This window comes from Chionomys nivalis, chromosome X, assembly GCF_950005125.1.
Source record: "Chionomys nivalis chromosome X, mChiNiv1.1, whole genome shotgun sequence".
Taxonomy (NCBI): domain Eukaryota; kingdom Metazoa; phylum Chordata; class Mammalia; order Rodentia; family Cricetidae; genus Chionomys; species Chionomys nivalis.
In genome coordinates this window covers 69,968,563-69,994,114 of record NC_080112.1, presented here as the reverse complement: position 1 = coordinate 69,994,114, position 25,552 = coordinate 69,968,563, and the positions used below count along the sequence as shown (strand labels likewise).

The following is a 25,552-nucleotide window of genomic DNA, read 5'->3' as shown; positions in this document are numbered from 1 at the left end:
GAAATCAGCATTGTCATAAAGCAATTGGGGTCTCCAGCACAGCCTCGGGTCTAAGGCCCAAGGAAGAGAGACCACAAAGACTGAGAATGGCCCAGTCCTTGTCCCAAAAGTGACTTGGAAGGAAGTTTTGAATTGGGAGCGAGCAAGTTACCCCGGGAAACTGCCGAGGTGGGTTGTGTAAAAACATGAAGTTCCAGCAGCAGGCCAGAGAAGCAGGTGTGGCTTTTTGCTGGCCTCTCTTTCCGCTAGAGATACTCTGGACTTCTGTCACCTATCTGCCATCACATGCTCCTGGAGAGCAACTTCTCAGCCCAGAAATGTCACCTTTGGGGAAGTTCTCTAGCTAGCCTGGTGTATGATGAGGACCACATTATCATGGACAAAAGGAAAGGTCTGGCATCTCTGCTCCTCCTCTCAGCTTGTCTGGGACCAAGTATCTGGGGTGTTGTGAAAGGATAACAGGGTTCCACCGGCTTCTCTCCAGTCTAATGAACCCCTCTTCTAGTGTTCTATCCGTAGTGGAAGAGAGCTCTGAAGAAGCTGCACTGTTTAGGTGAGGAGGTAAGCCGCCCTAAAGGACTGAGAGTTTGGAGCTCACTGCAGGTTGCTTGAGCAGGAAGAAAGGATAGCAGTTAGAATTCTGAAATGGAGAGAGTAGAGTGATTTGGGGGTGGTGGTGGTAATATGGAAGGCACGAAGGCTGAGTTGTTCATCTCAGAGGAGACCCTTGTATGTGCAGACCCACACACCTCCTTTGCAAAGAAGCTCTATGTATTGGGTGCAACAGCTCCGGGGTCTCTATATAAATAATATACAAAACCCGACAGTTCAATGCTTCACATTAACAAAAATACTAAAAATTCATTAAAAATGGAGCCTGAGGGAAGGGCTCCAACCACTACTGGAGCTCGCCCAGGAACGGGACTGGGAATTAAGCAGAAATGCTGGGCCGCTTCCAGTGTACAAGCAGTTCCTCCAGGTGACTCAGTAGCGTCCAAATATGTTGGTGCTGGGTTGTGGCTGGGTATCTGTGAAAAATGAGAGATTGTCAGGGGGTGGAAGACCAATCAGGGCTCAGATTCATGAAGAAGGGAAAGGGAAATGGGGAAGGAACTCCATAATCTGGGCCTGAAGCCAGCATCTCAGCCACCTCTGCCTACCCCATCCCCACTTCTTCCCCAGCTTCTTCTTGGGAAGGAGGCAGGCTTACTGGAGAGCTGTTGTTGAAGCTGCCGGACCAAAGCTGCTGTCTGTTGCTGTTGCTGGGTCTGCTGAAGCCCCTGGCGCTGGAACTGGGTGGAAATGGAAAGTGGAAGATGGAACTCCAACCTTCCACCTCCTTCTTCACCCATACCTCCAAACCTATTCGTGTTGTGCCTGACCTCCCGACGCTACCCCATCACACACTGTTCCTAGCATAGGATGGCTGCGTGCCCATCCTGTGCAGCCATCCCTGAGCCTGTGGCTGTAGTTCAGCAGCTACCTGGGGCTGGGACTGGGGCTGGGGTTGGGGAGGAGCTGTCTGCTGCTGCTGGTGTGGCTGCTGTGGCTGCTGTGGCTGCTGTGGCTGCTGCGGCTGCTGCGGCTGTTGCTGCTGCTGCTGCTGTTGTTGTTGTTGTTGCTGCTGCTGCTGTTGCTGCTGTTGCTATAAGCATACAAGAGATAATTTAAAGGAGAGCAAGGAAGCTATGACTTTGTATTGAAAAAATGGGAGCAGGAAGGGAAAAGGAAGTTAGAGCCAAGGAACAGTGAGGGAATTCTGTGTTCACATCTGAAAGAACCCAAACAGTATATTTGGCAGACAGTATCCAATTTCCCCTTCATTATGATACTCAGGAAATGAAAAAGAGGGGAACGGAAGCCACCTAAGCACCATGTTCAAACCCAATATGGTGGTGTAGGTCTGAAATTCTAGCATTCAGGAAGCTGAGGCAGGAGGATTGCCATGAGTATGAGACCCTGCCTAAAGAAACCAAAGAAAACAAAAAGTACAACCATACCCATTCTGCTGGGTGCCTAGCACATTACATCATGTTTCATCTTGGGGCCAGTGTGGGAAGAATATACCCTTTCCTTCTGGGGCGCCTAAGACTCAGTCACAATCCCAGGGCCTTACCCGTAGGATCTGCTGCTGCTGCTGCTGCTGCTGCTGCTGCTGCCGGATGTGATACTGCTGCTGCTGCTGCTGTTGCTGCTGCTGCTGTTGCTGTTGCTGCTGCTGCTGTTGTTGTTGTTGTTGCTGCTGCTGCTGTTGCTGCTCAGGCAGGATAGAAGTTGAACGGACGCCTGCCTGGACACCCTGGGCACTCAATGGAGTCATAGTACCCATCATGGGTGTCTGCTGCAGTGTCTGGTGTGAAAACCTCCAAAGACAAGAGGTCCAGAGGTCAAAGCACAGGCCAGAGAAAGGGGGTGGTACAAACCCTGGGTCCCTGACCTGAAAGAAACTAACAAGTCATTGTATTCATTCCTCTTGGCACTAACTAGAGGAGCCCTTCTGGAGTCTGACAGATTTCTAGGTCAGGGAATAAAACACAAAGACAATACTCCATTTTACTGTCTCATAACCTTAATGCTCAGGAATTTTTCGATTCTCTTTTAGCTATTTTTCTCTTATGAAAAACAGTCTGCACATGATAAGCATTCTATAAACACCTATCAAGGGGTTTATGGTTGCTGTTGTGCCCCAGAAACACCCCCAGTTGTTCTGCTACTCCATATGCCCGTTTTACCCAAATCTGCCCATCCCTGACAATCTGCAGCTGGGCTCCCTCGCTCGTCCTCTCCCACCTTCCCCTACACTCTGTCCACAGTGATCTGTGGCTATGCCAAGTTCCTATCACTCCCCTGAGCAAAGCAGTCCTTTCTGGGGTTGTGTCTCAATGCTGTAGCTCACTGTAATGTCGTATGTCAACTTGCCCCCTCTAACCTAGCTCCTGCTCCTTCCCTTGAACAAGTTTGACATTACATGTAAGCTCCGCTCCTTTCTGTCTTCAGATGCTCGACCCACTCCCATGGTTTTGCTCATGCTCCTTCCTTTACCTGGAATGCCCTTCGTTTCCCCCTTCTTTACAAATCCCAATCACAGCTATTCTTCCATGACCAGCTCGAATCCACGGATCTTTCTAGTGCTTCTGATCTATACTGGCAGTAACCCATCTTTTCTCAAGTCCCATTTTACTTCTTGGCACCCAACTGAACACCTGATTATGACTTTGTTGATACCATTCTCTAAACATTCTTCTGCATGGTATCTTCTTCTACATAAGACCTCTACTTCTCAACTAGGGTAAAAAAAAAAATCTTTGGGGTGAGGAACCTTGTACTTTCTTTTTTTATTATTATCTTTCTTCACTCTAGTCCTAACACAATTTTGGCTACACAGCAGGCAATTAATCAGTCCACTTTAGAGTATTCTTAATCCTAAGGTGCAGAGCCTTGTGACAGTTACCCAAGTCTTAACTAAGAGTCAACTAAAATTATCCATGAAATTCATTTGTTAGACCATTCTAGAGTTCAACTACTTTTTCTTCCCTTGAGATAGGGGTGTCATGTAGCTCAGGAAAGCCTCAAACTCATTATGTAGCCAAGGATGACCTTGAATTTCTGATCCTCCTCTTGAGGTGCTGGTATTGCAGGCGTGCATCAATACATCAGGTTTTATGTTGTGCTTGGGATCAAACTTAGGACTTCATGATGCTAGATAAGTATGCTATCAACTAAACCATATCCTTAGCCCTAGAGTTAACTGTTTAATACCGGACTTAGGATTCCTTATTGTTTCCTATGTCTAAAAACTCTAGATCCCTTCTTATCAAAGCTAGCTACATTTGTTTCTTCTCTCTGACCCTCAAGGAAGTGACAAGGTTGTCACAATGGGAGACTATTGGTCTCTAGGATCCATTCCAACTCCAGTTGTTTGTGGTAATGGTTATGTGACAAGATTACTGTTCCTTGTGGCTCCCAAAGTTCAGACCCATCTATCACCTCAAGTATGGGATTTCCCAAATCAGATGCTTGCTCATACCTCAGTGTCCTTTCCCCGTTCACCACTACTTTGGGTACCTTTGAGTGGAAGTCAGTCCATGCCCATAGGTTGGGGCCTGCTGATGCACATAGCCACTGGGCCGCTGTTGCAGGTGGCGGGTAGGATCTACAAGAGTAGGATTGGTAGAAGGGTGGGTGCTCTGATAAGGCTGGCTGGAGTAGCTGGGGGGCACCATGGTACCTGCAGGGCCTGTGTGTTGCTGCAATCCCACATGAGAAACATAAGAAGTATAGCCCTAGAGGGAAGGATGAGAGAGAGTTGGGCATGAGGATGTTCAGCAGCTTGCTGCCCTCTCCCTGATGCTCATAGTCCCAGGCATTTACCTGGGAAGTCTGCAAACCATAGGAAGAACTAGGAGTCATCTGATGGACAGATGACTGTCCCAACATCCCCTGACTCTGCTAAAGAGGAAATGGAAAAGTCAAATTCAGGAAATGCTTTCTGCCGTGTCTCTTCTATACCTCCTACCCTGCATGTTCTTGTGAAGGTCCCAAGTATCTCCTCAGGCCTGTGACCCACTAAAACCCCTCCCCCTGACAGTCCTCCCTACTGCCCCTCTCACTATCTTTGCCTGGAGCTGTTGGCGAAGGCGCTGTCCCTGGGGCACTGTGGGTTGCTGCTGCCGGTACACAGAGGTCTTATAAGATGTGGGTTCTAGGCCCATGACAGCAGTTATACCAGGTGTGGATAGCACACCGGGATAAGGTGGTCGAGTCGGCAGTTTTTGCATTGGTAATCGCACAGGGCGGTATGGGTCCACACGAGGGCCACCTGGAAAGGAGAGCAAATTGACCTCTCTGAGATCTTCATCCCTTCAACTTTTTTTCAAAAACAGTTCCAGCCATCCACATCTCCCCTGGGGAGAAAGGAATGTTCAACTCCACCATTCCTAGTGAGTAGCACTTACCAGCAGGTAGCGGTTGATTCTGGGTATACAGGCCTAGGGAGTTCTGCCTGTAGTTAAGGTGGGATATGGAACCAGGATTTGCATGGTGCAGAAGGTCTGGAGGCACTGTTACACCATAGGGACCACTCCGACCTGGGCCCATGCCATAGTCCTGCATGGGTGCAGAGGACAAAGGTAAGTGGGTTATAGCAGTTCTGGGGGTGGGTGAGGGAGAAGGGTGTAAGGAGAGCGGTACTGATACAGTCACTGTTATCACAATTCTAATGGCACCCCTTCTCCATACACCCCACACCTCCCTTAAACCAGCAACTTTAACCCCTACTACACAAAGTCAGGAAGAGGGGTTGGAGAGGGATGGGGAACTGGCCTCAGTCTTGGTGGCTGGCTGGCTGCGTTTTTTGCCCTTGGTGGATTTCTTCTTGCGCTCCTCACTGCTGGGAGGAGCAGCTCCTGGTTTGTCAGTCTTGGGGGGCTCAGGAGCCTTTTTCTCAGGCTCTAGTAGGGCAGGGGCTGGTGGCTCCTCATCTTCTGGGGGCAGTGGCAGTGGTTCCAAGTAGTAGGCTCTGGGCCGAGGCCTCAGGTGTGTGTGGTAGAGGAGCAACCGTTGCTGCTCCTCCCCTCGCGCCACTCTGCGGTCCACTCGGACTGTGCCAAACCAGGCCCAGGAAAGCGATGCTGTGGACGGCTTCAAGCCCTCGAAAAGATCCCAGGGAGAGATCTTATGTTTGGTAGAAACTTGTAGACCCTGCTCCAGAAAATGAGAAACAATGAGCCGTTGAGACTTGGAAAACAGGAAGCAGGACTTGAGAACTTAAAGAAAGGGTAAAATACCTGTGGACAAGTTTTCAAACAAGGAAAGAGTTTTAAGTAGATCAAGGGACAAGATGAGAAGAGGAAAGACAAACACTGATACAGACGTCTGCAGGAGAGAACATTTTTGCTGGGACACTGTTGAATTGCAGGGGGAAGGTGTGAAGGGGAAGGGCGAGGCCAGGAGAAAAAGAGGTACTGAAGGGGCAGACAGGGAAACATGATGGGGAGGTCAGAGGCTGACAGAAGATGAGAGGGATAGGAAGAAGTCAGAGAGGGAGGAGGGAGGGGCAAGAGGGGAAGGGAGAGGAGAGGAGAGAAGAGACAAGGAAAAACTAAAGACGGCAAAGAAAGGCAATCAGAGAGAAACAGAAGAGAAAAACAGAGGAGAGGTAGAGAGACAGGGAGGGCAGGAGGAGAGAGACTGATAAAGAAAAATCAAGAGAATGTGAATATTAAGGGGTTTCACTTTGCATTTAAAGTCCCTTTTCTTCCTCTTCTATGCAGAGTAATATGGCTAACCAAGAAAATTCTGAAACTAAGGGTTGGATAGATGTTCCAGTGGTTAAGAGCCCTTGCTGTTCTTGCATAGGACCCAGGTGTGTTTCCCAGAATCCACTCAGGTGGCTCACAACCACTTATAACTCCAGCTCCAGAGACTGCAACTTCTGACCTGTGTGGGGACCTACACAGATAAGTGGCATACATACACCCATATACATAAATTTTTTAACCCATATACTGACAGTGACGTGAAAAAAAGGAAGTTGAGCTGGGCAAACAGACACGAGAAAAGGGACAGGGTGTCAGTGGGATGGTGAAAGGACAAGAAAACAGGTGGGCAGAGAGGAAGGAAAATGGGAGAGGGTCAGGATGAGACAGTTGGAAGTAAAGCAGAGTCCAAGAAAAGGGAGACTCCAAAAGAAGGGGACATAAAGGGTAAGGAAAGCTAAGTGATTTGCTTAAAGTCCCAGATGGTTTGTAGGTTTTATTGGGGACAGCCTATTGGGCTCCTGAACTCGGTGTGTTAGCTGGAATTGTGAGATCAGAATTAACATGGGGTGTAGGGGGTAAGGTAGAGGTCATGGGAGACAAGAGAACATGCCTCCTTCTTGAAGATGGAATCGAAGCCAGCAATCTTGTTGCCCTTGGTGTCAATAAGGGAGCCCTGTGGCTCACAGGCAATGACATCTCGGTTCTGCTTGGGCAGTGGCAACAGTTGGTGAACCTTTTCCAGACTGTCGGACTGGCGTTCTCCCAAGTCCTTCTGCAGGGACAGGAAGATAGGTCATGAGTTCAAAGATACAGAACAAGAGGGACAGGAAGTCTCAAGGAGTAGCACAGAACATAAAGAAGACACTCAGGGGGCTGGAGAGATGGTGGTTCGGTGGTTAAGAGCACTGGCTGCTCTTCCAGAGGATCTGGGTTCAATTCCCAGAACCCACATGGCAGCTTAAAACAGTCTGTAACTCCAGTTCCAGGGGATCTGATACCTTCACACCAATGTATATAAAATAAAAGTTAAATAAATTATCACAAAAGAAAATACTCAGAGCTGAGCATGGTGGTGCACAACTATAATCCCAGCATTTGGGAGGCTTGAGGCAATAGTATTTTGAGTTTGTGGGCCAGCCTTGGCTATATAAAGAGCCGCCCATCTCAAAAACCAAAACTAATCTCAGCACTAATGAGGCGGAGGCAGGAAAAATTACTATGGGTTCAAGTGCAGTATGAGCTATGTAGTGAGTTACAGGACAACCTGGACTACCAAATGAGATCCTGTCTCAAACCAAACAAACAAACAAAGTAAATTTAAAAAAAAGTAATGGCATTGAGTAAATCCCCATTGCACAGATAAAAAAAAAAAAACAGGGCTGGAGAGATGGCTCAGAGGTTAAGAGCATTGCCTGCTCTTCCAAAGGTCCTGAGTTCAATTCCCAGCAACCACATGGTGGCTCACAACCATCTGTAATGGGGTCTGGTGCCCTCTTCTGGCCTGCAGGCATACACACAGACAGAATATTGTATACATAATAAATAAATAAATATTTAAAAAAAAAAAAACAGACAGGAAATGAGGAGAAAGAGGGCTCAGACTAAAACAAGTCATCTCACTCCCCACTCCCAGGCTACACTGTAAACAGAGGCAGGGTAGAAGGCACTGAGCTTCCAGCACCCCCAAACCTTGTTCTTGTCTCCCTTGCTCACCTGAAGCTTCTTCACCAAGTTCATATATGCACGTTTGTTTTCCTCCATGCTGCCCTGCGAGATGCTAGACATGTCTGCAGCCAATGTTCCATTGATAAGCACACTTAGCATGTCCAACACAGTAGTAAAAAGCTCACTGTGGCCGTAGGGAGAAAAACCAGAGAAGAAGTTAAGAAAAAAAAAAAATGGCCCAAGAGGTCACAGGCAGGAAGGGATACTCATGTTATCCTAAGGGGCCTGAGAATGTGTGGGGAACCCCAGGGTCATGGAGTCAGTGGTTCCTGCAGCTGGTATGCGGTAGAGACTCCAGGGCATGGCCTGCAGGGCTGGGGATGCTCACTTGTTAGACTGCATGTCCACAGTGCCGCTGATGATGATCTCCAGGAGGAGCTGAGCCCACTCTGTAGTCTGTTGGGTGCTACGCTGCACTGTGTCAAACATGCCCCCCACCTGCCAGGACCACAAATCAGTCAGATGGTTCAAGGTGATAAGTGTTTGAGAAAAGCTTAGGTTAGAACCTGGGTGGGTGGGAGCCGGGACCCCTGATGCCCTGTCCCGTCATTTGTACTTATGATTTACCATCCAACCTTGGGTCAGTGGCTGAATTTGAGATACTGGGATCTGTTTCCTTACTCATAAAGAGACGGGATCTGTACTAAATAAATTCTATAATTACATTCACCATTCCAAAATAGGTTTCTAGTATTTCTAGGGCTCAGGCAGAGTGTCGAATACTGAGGCAGGGTCCCTGCAAGCACACAGGGTATTCAGTCTATTGGATCCTGACCACAGGGATTCAGTTCCTCTAACCATTTTAAAGTCCTGCATCCTTTAGAAATACAACAGGGTTAATATTGGAAGACCTCAAAAAACCTAGGGCCTCCATTCTCAAACCTGTCTTCCCCAACCTGGGGCTTCTTAACTGTATTTCCAGCTCCACCCCTTCTTCCTTCACCCCAGATTCCCCCTTACCAGGTTGAGCCGCAGTTTGAGGGCCTCATGCATTAGCTGCTTTGGTTTGCAATCATCTAAGTACTGGTTTTCTCGCCAATTAATCACAATCTAGGATAGAAACAAGTTTAACATGTGCCCAGGAATCTTCTCCTTTCTAATCCAAGTCACCGAATTTTTTTTTATCAGAAAATAATGAAAGGTCCAAGCATGTAGTGGCCTCTCAGGTGCATCCTTCCCCACCCCGATACCACCACCTCCATGGCCCAGATAGCCATACCTGGTGCACCTGGCTGTGGAGGGAGGCAAGGAGTCCCTCACGCTGCTCATCCTGTCCTTTCAGACATGTCAGCACCAGTGATAGGAAAGGCTGCTGGCTCAACAGGGACATGCTAGAGCCGCGTGGAGGGGAAGGACAGACAGGAGACTGCAGGTCAAGCACCTTCCAACTTTCTTGTCCCAGATTCTACTCTTAAAACTTTTTTTTTACATTTCTGTTTTCTATGTATTTTTTATTTTTTGGTTTTCCCAGTAGCTATCCTTGTACACATGACATGCTGCATATTTGGAGGTCAGAGGAAAACTCGCAGGAGTTGGTTCTCATCTTCTACCATGTGGACCCTAGGAACCGAGCTCAGGGCTGGCAGCAAACATGGTTTTACCCATGGCACCCTAGATTCTACCCCTAAGGTATGACCTCTTGCTTAGCCACGCCACTCAGCTCTTGACTTGCCACTTTTCTTGCCTTTCTTTTTCTTCTTCTCTTTCTCTCTTCTTCCCTTCCTTCCTCCCTCCCTCCCTTCCTGTTGTGGAATATTATTTTAAGATGTATTACATTTGTTTATGCTGTGGAACATTTGTTTAAGGATGCAGAGCCGGGCGATGGTGGCGCACGCCTTTAATTCCAGCACTTGGGAGGCAGAGGCAGGCGGATCTCTGTGAGTTCGAGACCAGCCTGGTCTACAAGAGCTAGTTCCAGGACAGGCTCCAAAACCACAGAGAAAAAGCAAAAAAAAAAAAAAAAAAAGGATGCAGAGATGTGCTGCATTTATGTGGCATTTGTTTAACTCTGTGAAGCTGTGTTACTGTACCTGTCAAAAACACCTGACTGATCTAATAAAGAGCTGAACAGCCAATAGCTAGGCAAGAGAAAGGACGGGCGGGGCTGGCAGGCAGAGAGCATAGATAGGAGGAAAGATCTGGGAAGAGAGATCAAGGAGCAGGAAAAGGAGAGAAGAGATTAGGGGCCAGCCACCCAGCTATGCAGCAAGCCACGGAGTAAGAAGTAAAGAAAGGTATATAGAAACAGAGAAAGAGCCGGGCGGTGGTGGCGCATGCCTTTAATCCCAGCACTCGGGAGGCAGAGGCAGGTGGATCTCCGTAAGTTCGAGGCCAGCCTGGTCTACAAGAGCTAGTTCCAGGACAGGAACCAAAAGCTTCGGAGAAACCCTGTCTCGAAAAATCAAAAAAAAGAAAAAAAAAAGAAAAGAAACAGAGAAAGATAAATGCCCAGAGGCAAAAGATAGATGGGATAATTTAAGATAAGAAAACATGGAAAGAAACAAGTCTAGCTAAGGCCAGCATTCATAAGAAAGACTAAGCCTCCATGTGATTTATTTGGGAGCTGAGTGGTGGGCCCCCCCCAAAAGCAAAAAAGCCGAAAGACTAAGAGTAAAAATCCAACTACACACCTTCCTCCCTTTCCTGTTTTGTTTTGTTGCAACAGGTCTCTCTATGTAGCCCTGGCTGTTCTGAAACTCACTCTGTAGATCAGGCTGGCCCTGAACTCACAGAGATCTACCTGCTTCTGCCTCCCAAGTGCTGGGATTAGAGACATGTACTACCATGCCCCACCCAAGCGCCACTTTCTCATGAGGCCTATTCTCTACCCTGAGCCCCAAAGTTTCTCCTTCCTGGCCTGCTGTCTCCTTTCCTTCCTACTCTTCAGTCCTTACCCACAGAGTCTCTTTACCTCTTTTGTTTTTGTCGGTCTCGTTCTTTTCGGGAAGAGGAACCCAGGTGCTGACCCTTCTCCAATTCCTCCCCAGCAGCTTTCAATACGTGGCCCTGAACTGAGGTGGGCAGTTTGGCAATAAGAGGAGCTACCAGCCACACACCAGAACGCTCTAGAGAGCTAGAAGACAGAGGACATGGGTTTCAGGGGAGCCAGGTAGGCAAGGTTGAACAAACATTTCTGTTCCCTGCGAGTGCCCAGCATCACCATTTTGAGACAAATTCTAATATGTTTCTACACACCTGAGCACAGGTTTGGTCTTGCTACTGCTGGGCATGTTGCTTGCTGTACTTCCAGAAGATGACCCTGTCTCTGCTGACTGTTGGAAAACCTCAATTGTGGCCTTGGCAATGTTCTCCAAGAGGGAGTTCATCTCCTGGGGAGGATAAAAGGTGTAAAAGTGCTAAAGAGGCAGCTAGCAGTGAGGGGAACACAGCAGGAGAGATGGGAGAGGAGGCTGAAGGAGAGACAGCATTGTGGCAGTCCACAGTAGGGACATAACTGTCCGCTGTGCCCTCTTGTACCTCTGTATTCTTACAGTTCGCCACTGTCTGCTCCTTTGCAAACCTCCTTCCATCCGTGGCCACAGAAACAGGCTCTATTCCTACCATAGGCATACCTTTCACAGCTGAAAGCACCAACACTCTCAACCCATTTCCCTTATCAATAGCTCCATGTGTCTGCCATTCTCACGGCCTCTTATCTCTTTCAGTCAGGAGCTTGAGGGTAGGACCTCAGTTCTTCTATGATGACTGATATTCCTGACACGGGGAACTGCACGTGAGCCTGGGAAACATTACTTACATTGTTGGGGGTCTGCTTGATCATCAGCTGTAGCTCCAAGGAGGACTGGCGCATGGTCCACTGGTCCAAGTTCTGGTGGTTAAAAATCCATTCCCACACTAGTCATCATTGATGACGACCTACTGTTTTAGGGCTAATTCCTTATCCCCCATAACAGATTCCTAGAAGTTGGAAAGGGTCCTCTGTGTCCCTCTCTTTAGGAAAGACTACATTTAAATAAGAATCCAAAATCACTGAAAACAAGCATATTTTACATATGGTTAAAAATGACTCCATATCCCCCTAGATTCCTGTCCTAGCACCTCACAAAGTTCTGCTTCATGCTTAACCTTTAAATCCTTAATGTTAAGGTTGAAACCTGACTCTGTTTCACAGCAGCTGCTCAGAGTCCCCCACAGGGCCTTTACAGGGCACACAAAGTCCTTTAGAGACTGGAAAGCTACTGGTAGGTAATCTCCCTCCGGCATTATCTCCCTCCAGCTAAAGAGACCTCATTCCTTTAGTTCTTCCTCCATGGCCTTATCCCTCCCCCATCAGCCATATGTCTGAAGCAAGCGGTATGATGAAGTGAAAGGACACAGGCACACCTATGTCCTCATACTGGCCCTAAACTTCCTAGCTCGTGTGAAGCAACCTCACCAGCCTCAGTTTCCTCACTGGTTAAATAAGGATATTCCTATTCACTTCACAGGGCCATAAAGATCAAATGAAAGAAATGAATGCACAGTGCCATGCACAGAGTACCAGAGCATGAAGTACATTTTCAACCACAGTAGCTATTCCTGTTCACTTACTGGATCACAACCAAAGTGCCATCCATGCAAAGCAGAATCGGGCCTCCCTGAGGCAATTCTTGCCACAGACGAGCTATACTCAATGCAGACTGTGCAGTCATCACCTAACAGCCTAACTCTTGAATCTAGACCAGACCGCAGATCTGCTCTGTAAGACCATGTTGGAGCTGTTTTCCTTGCTACCATTCTCCTGCATGCTCATTCATCTTCCTACCTACTGAACAGTTCCACCGTTTCCCAGTAGGATCCTGCTGCTGCTCCCAGCAAGCCAGCATCTTTACCTACCTTGAGAATACGCTTAATGCGCTGCCGCTGGGGGTTTTCTCCATCTTCATTGTCCAGCAGTCGATGTGGGTAGCAGATGAGCTGCATGAGGCGCTGGGCCTGGGCACTACTCAACACTGGGTCTTGTAGATCATTGCTGTCCTCACACAGTGACTTAAGGCAACGTTCTCCTACCCATTCCTAAGGAGAATGATAATTTGAAGACTACAGGCAATCCCAGGAAGTTGTGTCAGGGGCAGGTAAAGGACCCGATGTATAGCAGGGAGGTAGTGTGCTCAAGGGCTAGAAACAAGGCTATATTACATGGAAGCATTTAGGTGGAGTGGGGGAAGGTGAGACTAACCTGTTGGCAGATGCTTCGCAGCACGTACTTGGCATAGACATCCAGACTTGCTGTCTCCACAGAGATGTTGCGGCCACCCTGCCTCCTACCACCACTACCACCTCCTCCCTCCTCTTCTGGAAGTTCTTCTGTTCCTCCTGTCACCGTGAAGCCTGAACCTTTCAGCTCCGCATCCCCTGTGGTTCATGGGTGGGAGATAGGGAGGGCAGAGTGTGATCAGAACGGTGTGTGGAGGCCTGCCCTGTCCCACAGAGGCAGAAATTCCCCAAATGCTGCCCTATGAAACAGAAATATATTTATCTCCCTCCCCTTTTCTCCAAAGGTCAGAGAGACCGCCTTTGGGAGGGAGAAAGACTGTCCCTGTAGTTTTGCTGGCACTCCACCCTATACACACTTCTGGCATGTCTCTCTTCCTACCCCCTTGCATACCGAGTACAAACACAGCCTTGAGAACAGCAAACACAGCTCCATCCACGATGCGGTTCTGGGAGGCAGCCAGCAGGTGGCGGTCACAGGAGGACCGGATTCCAACAGTAGGTTTGTCTGTAAAGGAGCCACAGTCAGGGGAAGCAGAAGAAAAAGCAGCGGGTTGGGAGAGCCACAGTTTCTCTAGCTGCCTGGCTCCAGAGTCACTTACTTCCATCAGACTGGCAAGGATTGAGCTGTGGTGTCTTGAACAGGTGGAGGAGGATGCGGCAAGTAAGCCGGGCCCCTGGCTCAGAATCCTGTTCACTACAAGCTAAAAGACAGACAGCAGATCTGAAAAGAACGAAGCCAAACTCTATGCATGTGTATATGTGTTGGGAGGAAAAATAAGATGAAATACAAGTGAGGTGAAAGGAGCAGCAGAGCACAGAAATGTTATACAACTGAAGGGGCAAAAGCCAAAAGGGTTCAGAGGCTGGGCTGAAGCTCAGGCTCACATGAGGGAGTCATCGGGTTCCACACAGTATGGAGGTGTTATCGGGGCTGCAATTTCAAAATAGGCCCTTGGAGCTTTCCAGCCTGAAGTACAAGCGCTGGCCGGGGAACTACAGCAGGGCGTTCCCCAAGAAGAGGCTGGTTATGGAGTACGTATTAGCACAGGGCGGGGAACTGACATTCTAGGAGTTCTGGACTGGAACCTTACCAGCATTCAGGAGTGAAGGGATAGCAGCACAGCGAATCAGGTCTTCCAGGAGCAAACACTGTCGGGCGATGAGGATGGCAACAAAAGTAGCCAGGGAATCGTGAAAAGACAAGTCACTGACCTGAAAAAAGTAGCCAGACACCGTGACTCAGTGTGGAGGAAGGAGACTTCGCCAGTGTGCCATGCCTCCACTCGACTCAACTCTGACCCTCTATGGTCTTGAGTGTGGCCAGATCGCTACCAAATAGGTACCTGTCTCATTCTCCAGCAAGACCCCACCCAAAGGCTTACATCTACATTGCACAGGAGATCGTTGAAACCACAAGTGCCATTGTTAGAAGAGCAGCACAGAGCCTTAAGTACTCCTAACCACTCTGCACTCAGTGACTTGCAATAGCCGGTCAGCTCCGCGCACAGGATTGCGATGTCATTTACCCTAGGGAGAAGTACAAAAGCCCTCAGGAAAAGTCTTGCTTTACAAAACGTCAGACTCACAACTTTCTGTCTCTGCCCCAGTAACAATGGAAGGTACAGCATCTCTCAGGTAAGCCACCCCTCCCATAATCAGGTGGTGGCATGATGCCCATTCCTCAACACAGTATGCCCCATACCTATCAGGATCATGATGCCCCACACAGACGTGCATGAGAGCATTGCAGACAAAGCTGTAGCGGTTAGCAGGGTTCTCGCTCAGACTCTTGCCTAGCCCCGTGTAGGTGAAAGTGTGAGCAGCAGGGTTCTCCAGAGTGTCAATCATGAACTCCGGTGCCCAGCGCATATTGGATTCTGATGGCTCCACATTGCAGTAGATGGTGTTCTTCACTTTTGAGCAAAAGTCACTGCAGGGGTAGGGAAAGGAAATAGCAGTACTGAAGGAGGTCTGGTAGGGTACAGGGATGGGCAGGAAAGGGGAGAAAAGAAAAAGGAGTGAAGGATGGAGGACCTTGGGAGAAGAAAAAGGGAGCTGGGCCACAGCAGACATGGCAGGAAGGAAACCACATGTGATTAAGAAAGAGTGGCCTGTGAAGGCAAGGAGGAAGAAGGTTCACTTTCAGCAAGGAAGTCACAGGTAAAGGACACAGTGCATAAGTGATCCCGCACAGACAGCTGGGTGCTGAGGTTTGCGGTAATGGGAAGGAGGCAGGACTAGCCCCATTCTCCTATCTCTTCACCTCTCTTACCTGAAGAGCTCCCCAAATTTGCTCTTTAAATGGCTACAGGAAGTATACAGATCATAGAGATAAGCAAGGATACAGCGCTCTGCAGAGGAGCCATCTGAGCGGTTCATTCCATGCTTCACCACGCCACAGAGCCTGTCACAGAAGCAGGGGAGGGAGGATCAACAGGGGTAGACAGGGGACGGGGGCCCTGCAAACCAATTTAAGAGTCTTGGGAAAACTATTCTACCCTACCTTAGTAGCAGACTCTGCCCCACTGTGTGGCCCCACATGTCCTTCCTAGGCCATTTCTAACTGGCATTCACCAGAATCCCACACATTTCAGTTACTTTGAAACCCTGCTTACCCCTCAAAGACTTGTGCCATCTGGTCCTGGTTGAGGATGAGGCAGGCGTGATAGTGTCGAAGGACAGCCACAATACATAAGCATAGGCTGGTTGTGTAGCTGCCCACCAGATCAGAGGATTTGAGGAGGAGCTCGGCCTCAACCACGCTCAGCTCATTCAGCAGCTATCAGAGAAATGGAGATGAACCATGAGAAGAAGCCCCTTTCATTGGACGTAACCCATTTTCTGTAAGGAAGCTGCCATGGCCAAGCCTGTGCCCCTTCCTGCCGGAGTCACTTCAGCAGAGAAGGGTCAGGTTCCCATGTGCCAGTGTCCTGCGTCTCCGCTAGTAGTATCTCTAAGCAGTCTCCAGGCCAGCATGCTGTAAACTCCACAGGGAGAGGATGCTCTGTACCCAAAGCTCTAATCTGTCTCTTGGGCCTCCCCAGGGAGCACTTAAGTCTCTATTCTGGCCCTCTTAGCTCAAGTTCCACTCCCACTGTGCTGGTCTTTGGGCCATCTGAATAGCCTGGGAAACTGCCTGGAGCCTCTACTCTTGTCTCTGGGACGCTATAGAGCATGGATTCCTTCTTCTTCCCGTATCTGCCCCAACATCCCCACCTGAATGGCAAAGTCGATGAGGCCACTGATGCTCAGAGAATATTCCATGAGGTCGAAGATGAACTGCACATGCTGCACCAGAGGCAAGTGGTACGACATGCCAAGGGCAAAGCTCGTGATCTGCTCCAGAACATTCCGGGAGACCTGATAAGGGCAGTGTGAGTGAGACAGGAATGGAAGGAAAGAAGACCTAGGGACGCAGGAAAGGATGATGGTGGAAGGGGATGAGACCAGCAGGCTTAGCCTGCTTAGTGGGGGGAAGATAAGACAAAAAGGAAAACAGGACAGGAGGCCAGAAGGTGGGAAGGGGGCTGGCTTAGGCCCACACCTGAGCCGTGACCTGATGTTGGTCATAATGAGAAAGGTGCTGGAACTTAGCAAAAATATCTTCAGCAGTGGGGAAGGCTTCTGGCCGGTTGCGGCGGCGCTTCTGCCCATCTTCCCCACCTGAGGGGACAGGTGAAAACAATGAGTCAGGACAATAAAGAAAACTAGTTGACTAGGGGTCGGGTAGGGGGTGTGGAGAAGGGACTGTGCTGCGAGGGAGGAGGGGAAAGGGGAATGAGGGTAGGAAGAGAAAAGGGAAGGGTGGTTAAGGAAGGGCTGGGGCAGGGACAATGAAGCACAGGTTTAAAGGACCACAGACTATGTGGACCTCAGAGGAATATGTACAGGGAGGTGCTAGGTTAAGGAGGGGCGGAGGGAGGGCTGTAAGGGGCTTACTGTGAGGTACCTAAGAATGTCAGGTCTCCAGGATTCAGAGGCACAATAGGAGCAAGCTGGTCTGTAGAGGGGGGAATGAGGGGGAAGTTTCAAAAGGGCTAGAGCTCTCAGGAGACTCCAAGAGACAGGATATTGGAACATGACTCGGGAGTGCCCTACTCTGGGCATAGGAAGACTGACTAGGGCATTCTTTGGGGGAGACTTTTAAGGAGGCTCAAACCCACCAGTTTCTGCTGTCCCCTTGCGGTTCAGAACCTTCAGGATATCCTTGGTAATCTTCTTGATGGCATGGCGGGCATCATCTCGCTGCTTCCCCACCCCAAACAGTACGACCAACCGCTGGTTGCACTCATGGCTGCATGACTCCTCCTGCACCCAGCAGCACCGTCAGACTCCATCACAGGTCTCCTTCCCTCCTCTTTTTTTCTTTGTTTGGTTTTTGTTTTTTTTTGTTTTGTTTTTCGAGACAGGGTTTCTCTGTAGCTTTGGAGCCTGTTTGGAGCCTGTCCTGGAACCAGGCTGGCCTCGAACTCACAGAGATCCGCCTGTCTCTGCCTCCTGAGTGCTGGGATTAAAGACGTGCGCCACCACCGCCCGGCTTCCTGCCCTCCTCTTAAGAGCATGCTTTGTATCTCTCAACACTCCCATGTTCAAGCCCCTTCTCAAACACACCCACACCCTTGGGAACAGGTCTAGCCCCTCAGCAAATTCCTTGGATGAAAATCTGGGCTCAAAACAAGCCATCACAAATGTTGGAGAACAGTACCTGTGGGATTGGAAAATGTGTGGCATACTGCACATGTCGTGGCTGGTCATAAAGAACCCCAAGTGTCCCCTCGATCTTCTCTTTGGGTGGGGGCTTCACTTCCTTTTCGACATCTGGTTTCTCAGGGGATGGACTTCCCTTCCCCTCACAAGGCATAGTAGGAGAGAACAACTAAGAGGGCGAAAGGCAGCACGTTCAGGAGAAGCAAAGGAGGCAAAGAAATTCCCAAAGGAGGCGTAAGGGGAGAACCAAGGTGCTAGATTCTTCCATGCTCAGGATCTTACTGAGAAATCGGGTTTCTCCATGTCTTCAAAGAGCACACTGGAACTAGGGTCGATGTCCATAGATTCAGAGAGCCCTGGATCCTGCAGGCACACAACAAACTGCATTTCTTAAATGCAGCTTTAAATGCAAAAACAACTCCCTGCTTTAGTCCCACGGAGTGCTTCTTCACTGTCCAGGAAGTTCACTGAGAACTGAATCAAGGAGGCATGAGGAAAGCCCAAGTTCTGCATTCAAACCTTGTCCAGTTACTTAACCAGTAAGTAAAGCCTCAGTTTCCATCGGCTTTAAAAGGAAGGCAGGAGTACGTCACAGACCTTTCGTGAAGAGCAAGTGAGAAACTGACATGAGACTATTCTATAAACCACGAAGTTCTAATACCACTCTTGGGTAAAAGAGATGCTCGGAAGCTTCTAGAAGCTGTGAAAATGGGAGTGTCAAAATGTAATATTACTAGCAAGGAAAAGGACACACACCTCTAGCTTGCTACTGCTGCTGCCTTCAGCCTCCTTGCGCTCTGGGTCATCTGCAGGATCATCAAAGGGAGAGGGAGGCCGAGGACCAGGGGCTCCAAATGCAAGGTCCCCCCGAGAGATGAGAGTGCAGGTGTACATGTTATGGGAGAAAACATCGTGTCGGATCAGTTCACAGAAAAGCAGTACTAAGTTAAAGAATTCCACTCGCTCACTCTCACTGCGGGGATCAGCTAGAAAGGAATGAAAAAAGCTAAGTTAGCAGAACACAAGACGGGACAAAAAGAGATAGGGACACGCTTCAGTAATGGTGCTCTTAGAATACTACAGAGAGACATCCCTGAGGCAAGAACAGGAAGAAAAAAATCCAGAAACTGCCTAGACATACAAAGTATGGTTGGTGGGGCCGGAAAAATGCCTCAGTGGTTAAGAGCATTCACTAGCTGCTCTTCCAGAGGGTTTGATTCCAAGCACCCTCATAGCAACTCACAACTGTCTATAAACTCCAGTTCCAGGGCATCCAAAGCCCTCCACTGGCCTCTGCAGGGTCCAGACACGCACATGGTGCACAAACATACATGCAGGAAAAGTAACCATACTCAAATATTTAAAAAACGGGTGGCTACATCACTTCATGCTGTCCACCACCTCAGAATGAACAGACTATCATTGCTCCTGTGCATATAGGAGAAATGCTTTGCTCAAATGTTCTTGTGTTTATTCTTTGCATTTCTCTATTTTATGAAAATTGTGAGACCATCAAGGAATAGAATTATGCCTAAAAGTAATTTTTCAGAGTCAAAGACAGAAGTACAGACCAGAAGGTCCTTTTTTGTGTTCTTGAGGCAAAATTTCTTTGTGTAGCTTTGACTATCCTGGAACTCTGTACAAAAGGCTGATCTCAAACTCAGAGATCATCCGCCTGCCTCTGCCTCCTGAGTGCTGGGATTAAAGGTGTGTGCTACCATTGCCTGGCTTTTGCTTCGGCTTGTTTTTTGACAGTTTTTCTGTGTAGCCCTGGCTGTCCTGAAACTTGCTCTGTAGACTAGACTGACCTTGAATTCAGAAATTCACCTGCCTCTGCCTCCCTAGTGCTATGATTAAAGGTGTGCACCACCACTGTCCAGTGCCAGAAGGTCCTTCCTCAAGTTTTCTGAGTACATAGCTTATAACTGAATTTAGGCAAGGTAACTAGAAGATTATAGGTGTCCATACTCAGCATGGGAGCCTGTGTATCCAGAAACTGCAGGAGGACATCCTGGAATATGGGTGCACTAGGAGCAGAAAGCGAACCAGAGGCGATGGAACCCTTCTCATCAGCTGCTTCAGATTCTCCACAACGCTGCAAGATGAGAGAACAAAGTGAGGAGCGACTTTTCCCTGCTTCTTCACTCTTCACTGTGTAACCTTGGGAGAGTCACCTGTCTTGCCTCCATCCCATACTTCTCATTTCCTTTGCCACCTCCCAACTACAGCCTTGATCTCTTCTCTAACCAATTAATCCATCAGCTCTTTTCTATTTGTGCCTTATGTCCTTAACATTCCCTGTAAGGTCTCTACCACTTTTATTTATTTGCTTATTTAGTTTCGTGAGGCAAGGTCTCACTCTGCAGCTCTGGCTGGTCGCAAACTCATAAGAGATTGGCCTGACTTTGCCTCCCAAATGAGTGCTGAGATTAAAGCCATGCAAGACCATGCCCAGGTTTTTTTTTTCCCAAGAGAGGGTTTCTCTGTAGCTTTTAGAGCCTGTCCTGGAACTAGCTCTTGTAGACCAGGCTGGCCTCAAACTCACAGAGATCCGCCTGCCTCTGTCTCCCAAGTGCTGGGATTAAAAGTGTGTACCACCATGGCTCGGCACAGCATTTTTTTAAAACTTTTTTTTTGAAACAGAGTCTATGTGGCACTAGCTGTTCCAAATTAGACCAGGCTGGCCTCAAATTCAGAGATCTGCATGCCTCAGGCTCCTGGGTGCTGGGATTAAAGGTATCCACCACCACACTCAGCTTTTTTAACTTTTGAGACAGTCTCTCTAGCTAGGCCTGGTTGGCTTTGTAACCATGCTCCTCTATATAAACCTTTCACATGCTGGAATTACGGTACATGCCAAGACAAGAGCTCTCTATGGGTTCTTTCCAATCCCTCAGGTCCAGTCCCAGTCCCACTTCTATCTCAATCAATCACTCCAATGTGTCCAAACCCAGTTATTCTTTCCATTGGGCAACTCACTCCCTTTTCTTAGCCTCTAACCTCAGCCTCAATTTCGGCTTGTCTCTTCTCCAGGAGCTTGGCTACTACCATAGCACGATGTCGACCAGAGCGCTTGCAGCTCACAGCCCATTCACATAATAATGATACCACAGCATCATCATCTGAGGAGATCTGCAAGCAAAGGATTGGATGAGGATAAGTAACAGAAGGCTGGGGACAAAAGAACTGAGTTCCTCTTTCAAAAACATAGGCCCCACCTAAAAACATCCTGGGACCAGGCACCAAGAAGATCATCAGTTCAGGGGTCTCCTACTATCAATGTGTTACTAAACTTACCCTTATCCAGACTGCTTCTCCTGCAAGGGTTTTGTTCTTTCTGTTTCTCTTACTCACCTCATGACCATCCTTACTAGGCCCCAGTCCAAAGATTCGATTACAAAGGGAGTCAAGAGAATTACTAAAGTCAGAGCGCTCAAAACTATGGCTGTCCAGCACTTCTAAAGTGTGGAGCACCCGTCCAATGGTGAAACCTGAGGACAAAACAAACAGCAGAGGGGAGTTAACCAGAGGTTCCGTGCATTCCGAGTCTCAGATATCTAGGCGCCTATCACCATCCTTTCTTAGCTTCTGCCCTCTGACACCCACCTGCAGTAGCTTCCTGGCACTTATCAAAAGACCAGCGAACCTCAACTGCTTGTCCTCGCTCCTTGATCTGCTGTTCAATCTCCCGCAATTTTGCACGCACCTGCAATAATTTTTTTAAAAAGCTTTAAGGAAACACCCAGATACATAAAAAGCTAAAAGAAGAATAGCTGAAAGCTGGGCATGGTAGTATATGCCTGCCTGTAATCTAGCACTTGGGAGGCAGAGGCAGAAGGATCACCATTAAGTTTGAGGCCTGCCTGGTCTACACAGCAACTTTCAGGTCAGCAAAGGCTACTTAGCAAGAGTCTGTCTCAAAAAACAAAACAGAAACATAAAACAGTAGCAGACCCCAAACCACTATTTCTGGAAAAACAATTTAGCATCGCATCACAACTTTGAAATACCAAGGTAGTGTTTAAACTTACCTGCTGAGTGAAGGCACTATTACCCTCTGGCATGGGCAAGTTGGAGGGAGCAATGGGCAGGTGGTCAAGTGGAGAGCCAGTCTTAATTCGACTATCAGTCAATGAGTAGTGCCAAACTAGGGCACTGGGACAACACAGGAGGATGGTCTGCCAGACAAACAGATAAGTCAAACCCAGTTAGTATGGATGCCTCTCTAGAATCCCCACTTCCGAGTCACCTCCCTTAGGTTTCCCATCTGAATTAGGTTTACTATGACTGAGTCCTTGGGGCAAGTATCATCCCCTCCTCCTCACCTTCCTTTTTTTAATTATTTGTATAGTATTTCAGACAAGGGTTCATTTGGCTATAGGGCTTATGCTGACTTTGAACTCACAATCCTCCTGCCTCTTCTTTCTAAGTTTTGGGAATGTAAACACTATCATCATACCCAGCTTCTCAGCGCTTTCCTAAGAAGCCTTGGGCCTACTACTTAGTTCTGGGAGAAAATTCCAAAACCTCTAAAAGGGATCGTCCTATTACAGAGAATCAGCCACATGGTGGTGGTGACTGCTTTTAATCCTAGCACCTGGAAGGCTGAGGCAAGCAGTTTTCTGTGAGTTGAAGGCCAGCTTGGTCTACAGGACAAATTCCAGGACCAGCTCGGAAAAACAAACAACAACAAAAAAAGCAGAGAAACACTAATTCTTGAATCATCAGTGCCAGCTCCCACCTCTGAGTTGGACTCACCCCGTTCTCCAGGATGAGCTGTTAGTTCTTTACACTTTCTTCGGCCCTCTAGGACCTACCTGAAGGATACAGCTGAGGCCAAAAACCAGGGGCCGGTGCTGAGGACACATAAGCAGGTCACTAAAGGGAGTCGTGGGTGTACTGCTAGCTGGGGGCTGAGGTGCAGGAGTGGTGGGCAGAGAGCTTGTTGACTGAGCAGATATAACATGAGATGAGTGACTGCTCACGCCATCCAGCTGTAGAGCCAGTCTCCGGGTACAGAAGTAGGCAAGGCGGCGGGACAGATAGGCAGACTGGACAAATTCCCCTGAGTACTGTGAAGACATGACCAACAGAGCCCCTAGTTTTCTCCAAGAGACACTGCTCTGATCCTAATCCTTCCTCAGATCCCTTCAAACACTCCCTCTTTAGGTCTAGGTCTTACTCGAAGCAGTAGAGGAAGCAGCAATTTAAGCAATTCGTCCTCTCCAGGGCGTATTTTCTCAAAACACTCAAGCACCCAAGTCAGGAACTCATGTCTGTCCAGCATTCCATCCTATGGATAGCAGGGAACTATTAGAGGTAAGGCAGATAAAGGAAATGGAAGGATGAAGAGAACCACAGTAAGGGCAAGGCAACGGGCAAATTCCATTCTATACCGACAACACAGGGTAAGGTGTAATTCAATGCCATGTACGACATGCCCTTGCGCCTACCTGAAACATGAACATGGCGAGCTTCTCATTGTAGTCCCACTGCCTGATTGCCACCTCTACATCATGGGGCAAGGGTCCTATAGTAGAACCACAACCTCCACTTCCTGCAGGCCCTGGCCGATAGTATTCAGCCATCTTCTGTAGCTGTTCCCATAAGTACTTTGTAATGATTTGAGTCCATTCTAAAGAAAATACGGAAAAGGGAGCTATTTGCTAGTATTCTTAGGCTTCGAATACTCCTGTCTCCCCTGCTTCCACTCACAATCACCACAATCCTGAGCTCTACTCATCCTCTTACCCTGGAGACAAATGTCACCTCCTTAAAGCAAGTTGCAAAGAATCGTCTGCCTACTCTGTTGGCATTCACCACTTTCTATATTGAATTATGCTACATATGCCTTCGCATCTCCACTAAGATCTAAAGAGCAGAGATTATATGCTGGTCATCTTTACAGCCCAGTACCTGAACACGGTAGATAAGCAAATCACTCCATGCTTACCAACTGAGTGAGTGTGAGATTCACGCAGAAGCAAGGAATACAGACTAAGGCGTCTGTCACTCCTTGAAGCCATCGGTGGTACACCAGGTGTGCAGTCACTTACCCGTGAAAGGGTCAGCAGTATTTTTCTTCTTAACCTTAGTCTCAGACATTGCTGCATAATAGGCACAGGTCATCTTAATGAGCCAAGCAGCCCGCATCACAGGCACTGTGTATTTGGCTAAGTATCCAAACACTTCTTCCTTTTTACTGAAAATGGGGACCTGGATGGACATCACAAACAGTGAGGTCTCTATTACCCCAGGAGCTGATACCACGTAGCTTAGTACCAGAACATAGGTAGGTACCTGACACATTCCCCACCTTGACCCTGAGAACAAGAAACAGTACCTCACCTTTTTAGCTAGGTGTGTGAGTGGTTTGGTGCCAGCCAGGTCGGTGAACCAGGTGTTAATAGCACTCTGAGAGCGTGCAGTCACCAGCCAGAAGTTGTCCTTCTGGTTCATGAGGGACTTTTTGCGACTGGTGTCAGAGAAAGTATTGCAGCGTAACTTCTCGGCAATAATGCTGCTGAAGTTGGAACTGATCTAGAGGAAGAAAAGTGTACCTCAGTGTGGTAAGAAGGGGTAGCCAGGTGCCATTGTGGTAGGGAGCACCGGGTTAGCAGCTGCCCTGGGTTAAGAACTCTGCCATTTAGGTTATCCCTTTAAGTTTTCCCAACCCAGAACCTTTGCTCTTTCCCAGATGCTTTCCAGCCTTTTCCTTCAGCCTGGCAGGGTTCTCTCACCTTGGCAGGATTGAAGTTGACGTTCTTGGCACTGCCATGTTCATCCCCAGAGACAGCAGGCTGGTTATTGAAACCTTGTTTTACATTCAAAGCCGTCAGTTCATCCTAAGGCAGAAAAACAGCATTTTAGCTCACCCCCATTCGCCTTGTAGAAGAGGGTGTAAAAAAGGGCAGAAGGGAAGAAAGGGAGGAGGATTCCGAGCAGAAGAGGTTGTTATTTAAAGCCCAGCCCTAATGTTCATTCGGACCCCACCCTCACCCCCACAGTCAATGAGATTCCCACATCCCCCAGAGCGACCTCAACAGCACTCTTCCCTTGCAGGCACCTCACCAAGCTGGCCCTAACAACTTTCTGAGGTTTGTGTGTGAGCGCCCGCACGAGTGTGGAGGGGGGCACCTCTGGCGTGGCTCGCGAGCCATTGCCTGCACACCAACCGGAACTGCCGGCAGCCCCTACTCTCCGGCACCAGTCCACTCTACTCTTCCCCCTTTTGGGACTTTTGCTCTCACCTAATCGCCCCGCCCCCCCTTCCCTGAACTGTCAGTGTCTCTTCCTATACTAATCACCTGCCCGGACCCCGCGGGAACCTGGATTTGTGAACGCACCTCTTTCTGTTTGGGATCTTGAGGGTACACATCGGGAGGCCCCAACCGCAGCCGCTTCAGGGGTCGGTGCTCGTAGCTCAAGATCCCGAAAGCCGCCATCTTGCCCAGCCCGTACCGCCGGAGGCGCCTGCAGGGCCAGGCGAGGTGGGGAGGGAAGGGGCGGAGGGCGGAGGACGGGAGGGAGCAAGCCGGGCGGCGGTGGAGAGGACTGAGGCCGAAAGAAGGGGGGTGGCGGAGGCGGGGCACGTTAGAAACTCTCGAATACTGCCGGAAACTGCCGAGGGACGCTGGGTACCG

The 25,552-nt window shown here is 48.7% G+C and overlaps 1 protein-coding gene across 10 annotated transcripts; it reads right to left on the bottom strand.

Moving 5' to 3' along the window:
- Window positions 1-762: 762 nt before the first annotated feature.
- Med12 (mediator complex subunit 12) lies at window positions 763-25,552 on the bottom strand. Of its 10 annotated transcripts, none has more exons than XM_057759145.1 (46): window positions 25,256-25,552; window positions 24,650-24,754; window positions 24,258-24,449; window positions 23,966-24,125; window positions 23,363-23,544; window positions 23,092-23,202; window positions 22,727-22,981; window positions 21,941-22,087; window positions 21,516-21,615; window positions 21,264-21,400; window positions 20,910-21,041; window positions 19,878-20,004; window positions 18,666-18,895; window positions 18,192-18,290; window positions 17,908-18,078; window positions 17,366-17,510; window positions 17,152-17,202; window positions 16,747-16,865; window positions 16,419-16,562; window positions 15,818-15,981; window positions 15,475-15,606; window positions 14,905-15,132; window positions 14,585-14,729; window positions 14,294-14,414; window positions 13,802-13,903; window positions 13,594-13,707; window positions 13,165-13,340; window positions 12,822-13,001; window positions 11,743-11,814; window positions 11,181-11,314; window positions 10,897-11,058; window positions 9,205-9,316; window positions 8,946-9,035; window positions 8,314-8,423; window positions 7,974-8,109; window positions 6,871-7,032; window positions 5,323-5,700; window positions 4,956-5,106; window positions 4,611-4,819; window positions 4,372-4,449; window positions 4,229-4,283; window positions 4,066-4,153; window positions 2,117-2,363; window positions 1,484-1,645; window positions 1,211-1,292; window positions 763-1,028 (listed from the first exon to the last, which is right to left on the bottom strand). In XM_057759145.1, the coding sequence occupies exons 1-46, from the start codon at window positions 25,352-25,354 to the stop codon at window positions 985-987; spliced, it is 6,540 nt and encodes a 2,179-aa protein (XP_057615128.1). In that variant the 5' UTR covers window positions 25,355-25,552; the 3' UTR covers window positions 763-984. The 10 variants fall into 10 exon arrangements, with proteins under 10 accessions (XP_057615128.1, XP_057615129.1, XP_057615130.1 ...); XM_057759146.1 differs by having other exon boundaries at window positions 4,238-4,283; XM_057759147.1 differs by having other exon boundaries at window positions 18,192-18,272.